Here is a 10166-nt window from a genome sequence, read left to right on the forward strand (position 1 = left end):
TTATGGAACATTACCGGAATTAAATATAGACATATTAAGGAGTCTGGCACAGTAGATACTGCACTTGTGAAGCTTGGGGGTTGAGAGACAGGAACAAAACCTGTTTCTCCAGCACCTTCCCATGTTCCCAGCTAAATAAAGCAAAGGTTCAAACCCTGGGCTGCTTATCTGCAGCACTGTTTGTTTCCCTCTTTTAAAATTTACTGGGCACAGATGAATAATTAAAGTTCTCCTGCCCACAGTTGTTGCCATTTGAATAAATATTCCCACCAATGGAAGGGATTCAGGGCCCTTTTGCTCAGCACAGAACTCTGCCCAGGGCTACAGGCACTGCCCTGGCTCTGCAGCCCATGAGCTGCATCCACCCCAAAAAATGCTGCTTGACCTTTTCTGAATTCTCATCCAGCCCCAGTGTGAGCTGCTGGCTCTGGGGGAGAGACCTCTGCAAATGCTGCTTGCCCAGGGAGAGCTGCCCATCTAGCCTGCTCATGAGCTGGGAATGTGCTGCTGTAAATGAGGCCAAATCAGGTCAGGGGAATTGCTGGGCAGCAGCACCTGCTCATTTCACATCTAAATTTGACCTACTCACTCTCTGGAAACATGGTATTAGCAATTCAGTCCTACTTCTTGCTAAGGCTCATTTATTGTTTATAAGGTGTTAATGAATGATTAAATAGATATTTTAATGCATTTTAATTAATTGCTGAAGAGGTCAATAGGTTGTTTAGAAACATGGCTTGTAGCCATGTATGACATCTTCTATTGTGCTCATAACTGCCTGTCATGCATACAGTCTAAACATGTTTTATATCCTCTATAAATAATGTATGAACCTATTGTAAGGCATTTAGAAACAGTATTTCAGGATGGGCTGAAGGCAGCAGTTCTTACTCTGATTTGCAGTTTTTACTCACATGAGTTCATATTGCATTGAGTTGGAGAGCACTGACCCTGCTGCCTCTGTAACCTGTGATCACCTGCTTGTAAGGCTGTGCCTGAAAGAAGCCTTGCCCATGAAGTGCAGGTAAAATCTGGAAAGATTTTAAAAGCTTAAGTAGCTGGATCAATCCCGGGGATAAAAGCTGAAGCAACTGAATTAGAACTGGTTCTGTAGACTGGCCCATTCTTCATATAGATATATTTATATTTAGTATACATTGATTTGTAAGTAAATGGGTGGATCATAAAACTATGGTCCTGAAGAATTACACAGCAGATGAGGAGGAGAGAGCACCTGTCTATGAGAATGAATATCTTACCTTACTCCATGCAGGTACTCTGAAAACAGTAAGCTCTCACAGTGGTAAATTCAAGCCCCAGCCTTCCTCCCAGCTTTGGTTGTGTCTGGAGGGTTACACTGCCTTGGTACTCCACATCATGAAGGCTGGCCAGCATGTTAAACAGCCAAGCAAAGTTCCCTCTCCTGGGTATTCTCTTCCTGCCTCTGCCCACAGACAGAGATGATGGATGTCCTTGACCCCACGAGGGTGCTGCCTGTGTCACGCTAGCCAGGCTGGTGGAGTTCAGGAGCAGCTCACTCACACAAATGGGATTGAAGGCCACAGACTTGATGAACTTATTTTTTCCTACTGTAAACGAGGAGCCAGGACATCTGGTGGTAATGATCTAAATGCACTTCTATCCCATTGCAACACAAACATGAATTCCCAGGTCACCTAGCTCTGCATCATGTAATTATGAAAGCAGCTATTAGTGGTGAGGAAGATAAGTAGCAGAGGCTAGTCCCATGTGTTTGAAATCATTCTCTGGTACAGATAACGGCAAGTAAAAACAGGTACAAACCAGCAGTGGAGGCTGAACTGCTTCGAGGCAGCTCTGGGATGGCTGTTTGGTGTCAAGAACTGGGGAAACAAGGGAAAGAAACACCTGAATAAATATTTCAAGGACTGTTGAACTGGCAAGCACCTTGTGATGTTCAAGTGCTTTCTGCCATGGCAAGAGCAGAGCAGACAGCAGTTTAACCGCTACAGGTTTGGTGCTTTTTTTTTAATATATAAATTGATTTATGGCAAAACAATATAGATCATATTAGGAACCTTCAAACTGGAAAGGAAAAGCTGTTGTGACAACCTGAGAACCAACATCAGGAGGAGCTCAGGCAAGTGGCCTGTGTGAAGATGTCCCAGGGCACAGAGCTCAAGGGCAGATGTGACACTGAGACTTCCCCCAGCACACAAGGTGGCCCTGCTCTGGATAAAGCTGCTGAGGTGCTGCTGGCCATCTAACACTGTCAGTGTGGCTCTGTCACTGCTAGAAGGCAGATGAGCTTGTCCCAAAATACTCTGGATACCTCTGTCCTGCACTGAAGCAGAGGCATCATGACTCCTGACTTGGCACAGGCTGTCACTGTCCCCACAGCTCTGCCTCCTCATTCCTAAGCTGGAGCAAACACCCCAGATGCCATCAATGGGCTTCTGGGAGAAACAAAATAACCACATTTCAGTAAACTTGCCATAGATTTAACTCCAGTGAATGGCAATTCAGAAGGAATTTTTTTTTTGTTCAATCCTCTGGACACTGAGCAGGCTACAGCAGAATTAATTTATTTATCTTGGCTTGCAAACATAATAGCTGCATGGTTAATAGTCCTGGATGAACTATGGATTTTCTACCTGCTAAGCATACTGCTTAATTCTGCTACATCTGCCTCCCTTTAGCCCTCCCAACTCAAAACCTAATAATTGTACCTGGATTTTCAATTACAAATGAGAAAGGTCAAAAAAAGGACCAAAAATAGTAATAAATACTATTGTCATATGGAAAGTTTTCCTTCCTTCCCAACCTCCAAATCACAAATGGAATGTGGTTTAAAAAAAAAGAAAAAGAAAAACCAGATGAAAAGGCAGATCAAATATTTATGTTGCCTGCAGTCATACTGGGGGTCTTTCCAAGAATCCTTCATCCTGATTTATGTTCAATCATGATTCAAATGGCATGAGAACTTGGGGAGTGAATCATAAACCTTTCCAAGAAAAAACATGATTGTGTATATAAAGTGCAGGCAATCACTTACGGAAAATTAATATTTTTGTTCCTTTTTCTGCACATTCAAAGGAAAAAAATGAAAAATTGTGGGGAAGTGTTTTGTTTGCAGACAAAGGTAATTTAAAGATCAGATTAATTTTGCTCTGACTACTGTATTTGCATATACAAAATACAATTTTAGCACTTATAAATGAAATATTTTCAGGTACAAATTAAGTCTTGTCACTAGGAAGTGACAGGTTTGTGGGCTCAATGTTAGCCTTCAGTCTACACTTGTATATCAAAAAGGTGTAACTGTACCAGAAGAGTTCTGACTCTTGTCAACATACCACAATTTCTGGTGGGGATAAAGTTATGCTGGGATTAATGATCCCTATGCTGATTTAGCCTCTTTCTTTCCTGAGTACGAATAAATCAATGTTTTACTGCTAGAAAAGGATCTGCATCAGGGTTATGTTTGTAAAACTACAACAATTCTAATATAAAGTGGTTTAAATCCTGTGCAGAAAAACAGAGCCTAAGAAAGTTTGCTGAAACTTCTCATGGCTAAACAAGAACATGCAGAAAAGCACTGCCTCATTTTGTAGAAATAACATGAGTGAAATCCTTTCATTAGGTGAGGTGGTTGTCTGGTGAGGCACAATAGTGCTGTGAGGACAGAGCTGTTTGGGGTGGCTTTTTAAGCAGGCAATCTCTGAAATACAGCCAATTTCTTTTTGTAGGTGTCCATGATTCTCTTGTAAGGAAAAGTGGCTGCTAAGATATCGCCTTAAAAAAAAGAAATTAAATAAGGTGAATCAATGTAGTAGAATTGGGAATTATTTGCACCTTCAAGCTGTTTATTTGGCTTAAAGCACAAATCCAGCATTACAGCCTGCAATTAAAAGTGCTATTCTCTTTGAAAAGCACCACCTTTTCTATTGTTTTCACCAAGAAAAATTAGGAGAAAAAAAATTAAAACTAAGGCTTGAGAGCTGAAGTTTTCCAGCTAATTTCTCTTTTAAATAAAAAAGGTGCAATGTTTTTTCTGAAGTGTGACTATTTTGAGCAGTGCTTTGCCTCACATGAACTTTCTCATCTAAAGGGTGCTGTTTCTTTTCCTTTAAATAAGATAAGACTAGAGAAATTATTGCTTCCCTTATTTAAAAAAACATACTCTTTTTATCTCCCAAGGGTTAAGAGTTAACTAGCACTCCATGTGCTGGAAAGCAGAATTTGTAGAGTAGAACAAAACCAGTTAGAATATCCCACAGAAAAGGGAAACAAGGGACACCAAAGATTGGGAGTCACCAGGGTCAGGAAAAAACACAGCAAGGCTTGTAAGGAAAGGTTGCTGAATCTACCTTTGATGTTTTAATTATGATTTTTTTTTTTTTCTGAAGTGTTGCAATCACTCACAGAATGTCTTGGTTCCAGCATTTGATTATTTTTCCTCTGATTGGCTCATTTTTGTCATCATCCATGCCAAAGAAAATCCAGGCATAAAAATTTATTGCATAAAAATTTATTGCATAAAAGAGGCAATCTAATAAAATACAGGGACAGGAGCCTCCCATGTCCCAGCTTTGGTCTGCTTGTGTCTCTGTATTTGCCTCAGGAAAAACCTCTTCGCTCTTGCAGGGTCATATAAGAGTTTGCTGGTACTGGTGCTATTTGCTGTTTATCAGTCATGTCTTCTCTCTTCACATGTAAATGGGTTTTTTTTAGGTTTTTTTCGCAATTTTCTGTTTTCTGTCTCGAATGGGTGCAGCCTTCCTATGTATCATTATTCTCCTTTAATATCCAGGTTCAGTAAACAAATCATCGTAACTTGTTTCACAGAATATAATGGAACAAAGCTATTCAGATGAGACTATATCCTGAAATCTTACCCAAAGCTCCTGGAGAGTAAGATTATGGAGATATATGAGAATCCCAGAGATCTGGCTTTGGACCAACAAAAATTGTATCCCAATTAATTGTGACACAGTGGGGGGGAAAATGAGAACAGGTTGTGGGCAATGGGGTAGAAATGCTGTGCTGCCTTCATCAGATGAAAGAGGGCAGAGATGGTGAATGGTTGGTGAGTGGTTTCCTTAGATAAGCACAACAAAAATGTGCAGGAATGTCCATAAAACTTGTGCAACATCCACAAATCTTGTGCATGTTCAGGACCTGCAGAAAACAGAACTGTCCTGTATCTACTCAGCAAGGAAGCCAGTCCTGGGAGGAGGAGAAGTCTTGTTTCCATCTGACTTCCCCACATCCCAAAGCTCCTCCTTGCAGAAGAGCCTTAGGGGTATTTCAAATCCCACCACACCACATCATTATAACATCAATACCAATTTGCATGGAACCTAAACCATGACAGCAACATCTTTGGGGTACTAAACCCCCATGGTTGCTGTGGTCTGTTTCCAACATGAGAAACAATCTGTGTCTCTGGGTGCTCTTTTGCTTTTCATTCTTTTGCCCTTCTTCAATTCTGCAGTTCCACAGAAGGGCAGTGCCCAAACAATGAGGTGCAATTGATAGAAGTGAGACAGGGCTGTTGCGGGTGGTTTGTTTGTTTGTTTTAAAAAACATCCCATAAGGGATAGCTGAATTGGGAACCTCAATCTGGAGCCTGTAAATTTTATCCTGTCTTCAGTCCCTTAAGGCTCAATAAAACAGCATTGAGTGTTCAATGCTTCTTGCTATGATGATTCTTCTGCTGGTACCTGGGAAGTGTCTGTTCTTGGAAGTCTCTGAGACCTGGCTTCTAATACATCTCTCCAGAGGCTCCTCTGACAGCACAAGCACCTGAGCACAAAGTAAGGAAAGTTTTGGTTAAGGTTCCTTGCTGTGAGAAAGCAACTTTTAGATGAAAAGGAAAAGCAGAAATGAAAGACTGTTTTCTCTTTAGGAAAGAACTTGGCTTTGAGTAAAAATTGTCACGGAGCTTGGGAGTGTTGTTAGCAAAGAAAGGGTTTGTAGTCTTGTAAGAACTTTAATACAGTGCTGCTGGTTCTCTGCTGCTGGTGATTCTTTCATTTTTTTGTTTGTCTCTGTAAAAAGCTTCTTGTCTGGAGATTGGCTGTGATTTGATGGCATTCTTCTAACCTGCCTGTCCATGACAAATTCCTCAGCACTTCAGAACATCTAAAGTGTGTTTAGAGCCTTGGAGGGTTTTTTCCTGTCTTTATTTCTCCCTAAATCACAGGATGTCCAGACTGTGCACCCAAGAAAAGCAATAGTATTGGAGTGCTTCCAGCAGCCTGAGAACTGCATTTTGGTCAGGGCAAAGAAAAGAACACACTGCATGTAGGCATACTTGTGCACAAGAGGCAATACTCTGCCTCCAGAAGATGAGCATCTGACAATTGATTGCAGCATAAAATGCCACCTGCATACTTGTGCCAAGATGGAGCACTCGATGCTTTTGTCCCTGCAGCTGCACCTGCAACCCAGAGTGTGAGGACTGAATGCACTGTTTCCATCTGCACTATTTCATTTGCTGTATGTTGACACCTCACATGCTCTTTGCACAGTGTAGCCGTTGGTACCACAGAAATTACTTTTTTATTGCCCCCTTTCAGAAGGGTCATGATAACAACTGCACAAACCTCCTTAATCCTGTTTAACTTGCCCCCTGATGCCTGCTGTCATTGTCTCTGTTTTGCAGCTCGTCATGAAGTTATCACCAAAGAGATCCTTGAGCTGGATACGTGGGAGAACCAGTGGAATGTGGTGGCCACCAATGTCCTCATGCACGACAGTTACGACGTTTGCCTTGTTGCTCGGCTGAACCCCCGGGATCTTATCCCTCCTCCCCCTGACTTAGTGGACCAATAGAAGTTCAGTGACTCTCAGATGCTGCAGAAGATGGAGAATTTGGGGAGATAAAAGCTGCATTGGCTCTGGATCATAGCTGAGTCCCACAGAGAGGAAATGGCAACACATGGTTAAGAACAGGATGCCTTTGATCTGTGCTTCTGTAAAAATGCTTAATTTGCTAGTACTGGTGGTCTGGACTTCTGTGGTTGAAAGTCAAGGTTGTCCAGTCTTTATCTATGGTTCTTCATCTTCAATCTGGCTGTGCAGCCCCTTTCCATCTGAACAGCAGTTAGCTGAGTGTTTTACCAAGACTGAATTTATAGCATCCATAACTCTAAAATGCAAGCAAAGCAATGCTAGAAGCTACCAACTGTTTAAATGAGTGGGGGGTTATGAAGCATAGCCATATACTAAAGTTTCACTCAAAGTGCTGAAGTACTTCACTAGGGTAGTAGAGGTAAAAGGATTTGGCCCTGGACCCTGATCCTGTATTTTTTCCTCTGCTTGAGATGTGTACTGAGAGTCATCATCATCTGTGAGTCAGTGAAAGAAAAAAAAGCTAGAATAACTTTTTTTAATGTTCAGATATACTCATAAAGATCTATGTTGCTTTTCTGCTGATTTGGAAGATAATGACTTTCTTTAAATAAGCTGTTTACCTAGTGGTTGCTGTCTTAGCTATGGGGGTGGTCCCTTTCACTGGCTGCTCTCTTAATGGATTATGTAGCTCCTCTGAAAATTAAGTTTTGTGAATCACAATGTTTTGAATCACCTGGTCAGAAATTCAGTTCTCATTTGCAAATGTCTGTAGCTATCCCTAAAGCTTTTCAAGTGGTCTCTAGCTCCAGCTTCAAAGAAAAGCTATTTCACCCCCAGTTGTGCTCAGCTGGAGCCAGTACCTTTGCAATTTACTGTCATTTAACGTGTAGAGGTTGAAAGCAAAGGAAATGCTGGAAAATGCCAAAAATATACATAGAAAGTAGGTGGAAGTACACTTCCATTCTCTGTCAGTGAATGTCTGAGTGTGTAGTGCCCTGCCTGGTGTGTGATGGAATGATTCACTAATCGCCCATGGCTGCACCCATGGCACAAGCCAGGCTGGGGCTCTGTGTTTGTGCTGCTGGACCCAGCATGGTGTGGAGCTGTGGCTCCTGACAGGCTGCCCTGCCCTGCCTAAGGAATTACCTTCAAACCTTATATTTACGTGTTCCATGATGTCCTATGTGTTTTATATACATATGTATAACATTATTTTTAGAAGTTCTTTACTGACAGCAGTAAGATCCTTTTTATAAACGTACCTGGCAACTCTGTCTTCTGCACAGCTCATCAAAGTACTTCCAAAAAAAGTGTTGGTCTTTAAATAATTGGAACTATTCTGGGCTTCAAGTCAAAAAGAACCTTAAATTCCTTGCTGAGCTGAGGAACAAATGGGGAAATCTTTTAGTACCTCCCCTATGTCTTCTTCCTTCTCCAATTTTTTGCTGGCTGTAACGCTCTCCTCAGAAGCTCGGAGTTTTCCCAAAAGCAAGTCTCTTCTGTTTCTCTTCCCCTAATCCCATTTCTTCCTCAGGCCATTTATCTGACCAGCCCTTAAACTGCTTTGTTTCTCCTTCAGTTCCCCAGAAGTTGGGAACAGTCACTCAGGGTGTTCATCAGCTCCAGACCTTCCAGAAGCCTATTGCTTCAGCATCAAAGCTATGAAGGACAAAATGAAGATCACCCCTGCTCCCTGCATTTGAGGACACTCATTTTTGGCCAGGTTCTAGCCCCAGCCCAAATTGTGCTGTTTATTCTCACCCTAAATGAAACCTGCCTGCTCTGCAGTGCTGCAGGTCCTGTGGCTGGGGTTGGGAGGTGACCTGCATTCCACTCAGCCCTGCCGCTGTCTCGCCGTGTGGTGCTGGTAAGTTTGACGTTAAATGCCTCTCCTACTGTGCGTGCCATGGCTGTAATGACTGCAGGCACAAGCCATTATCATTATCTCTGATTCCTGAACACTGGTTCCTACAAAAATTGCCTGAAGCACAGAGGGAGGCGTCTTCATTATTGCATTATAGCTCACGTCTTAAAGCCAGATTTCCTCCTGAATTTTCAGTCAGCCCAGGTTTCACTAAAGAACTGGGTCTCTAATTTATCTGGTTTTAATACTGGTATTTTTTCTCCACTTTGTCCTTTTCTAGTCATTCTTTATAATAACATAAGTGATTTCACCAGCATTTCTGTGGAATGCACTATCCCAACCGGCTTCCCAAGGTCGCTGGCTTTTCATTATCAGGGTCCAAGTACAGCCACTAAAGTGCCAGTCAGCTGCACTACTTTATTTTCTCATTCAGCAACTTCATAGTAGAGGAAATGTATTTCATCCATACATGCAGTAATGTGAGAGGAAACCACTTCCCACATACACAAATTCCTGACTCATTCCTTTCAAATGTGGCTGAAACAACAGCTGAATCCAAACATAAAAAGCTATGATACCCATTCAATAGGCTTTTCCAGGCTTCCCAGTATGAGGAGGAGGATCACAGGGAGATGTCTTGTAACTAGAGCACAGACTGGAAATTTGAACCTCTGGGGTGTGTTTTTAGTTCAATTACTCCATTTACTAGTCTTGGGCATCTGGTCTTCCTGCCCAGGTTCACCCATGTGAAATAGTCATAATAATACATCTCTACTCATTTCGTGGGTCTGTCTTGCTTGTGTTTAGAGAGAGTGGCACACATGTCTGTTATGCTATATTGAGATCCACATGTCAGAAAGTCTTAGACAATGGTAGAACAATAACATTGTTGGACTGCTTTTACCTCCTTGATTTTTGGTAACATACTTGTCCATAGTATTCAGAAACAGCCTTACTGGGAAAGGAGAGACTGGATGTCTGCAGCTAACAAGGGCATTTTGGTTACTCCTTCATAGAAAAGCAACACCACATTTCTAATTGTTTATATGTTAAGCAGAAGAAGGAATGTAGGGCTTATTACATGCACCTTCATAGCCAGTCTCACTTGTACACAGGCAGAACTAATCTCAGCAAATTGAGAGGCCACTAATTGAGGCTAAATTTGAACAGTAGTAATTAGAAGGATGAATGAACTGTATTTTTCTCAAAGCAGATTTGATTTAATAAAATATGCCACTTAGACACAGTTGCTATGAAGCAAAAAAAGAGAAGGTGCTTTGCAGAACTGTAGTAGATTTACTGGGTAACTGAGACCTGAATTTAGATGATCTACCACATGTTTCATAAAAAAGCTTCAGCTCTCCAGGGAGCTCTGTAACAAATCTGTGATGCATTTAACTAGCCACTAAAAGACCCTGCTGCATTCAAGGAGTCACCTACAGAATATGCATTAAAGGATTTT

The 10166-nt window shown here is 41.7% G+C and overlaps 1 protein-coding gene across 2 annotated transcripts in view; it reads left to right on the top strand.

Moving 5' to 3' along the window:
• KBTBD12 (kelch repeat and BTB domain containing 12) overlaps positions 1–7584 on the top strand; it is a 38541-nt gene extending 30957 nt beyond the window's left edge. For both annotated transcript variants that reach the window (XM_085072597.1, XM_085072596.1), the window contains one exon: positions 6650–7584. In XM_085072597.1, coding sequence (XP_084928723.1) covers positions 6650–6819 — 170 coding nt within the window. In that variant the 3' untranslated portion in view covers positions 6820–7584. The remainder of the gene's footprint in view (positions 1–6649) is intronic.
• The last annotated feature ends 2582 nt before the right edge of the window (positions 7585–10166 follow it).

The sequence above is a fragment of the Lichenostomus cassidix genome, chromosome 12, assembly GCF_008360975.1.
Source record: "Lichenostomus cassidix isolate B80296 chromosome 12, HeHo_3.0, whole genome shotgun sequence".
Lineage (NCBI taxonomy): Eukaryota > Metazoa > Chordata > Aves > Passeriformes > Meliphagidae > Lichenostomus > Lichenostomus cassidix.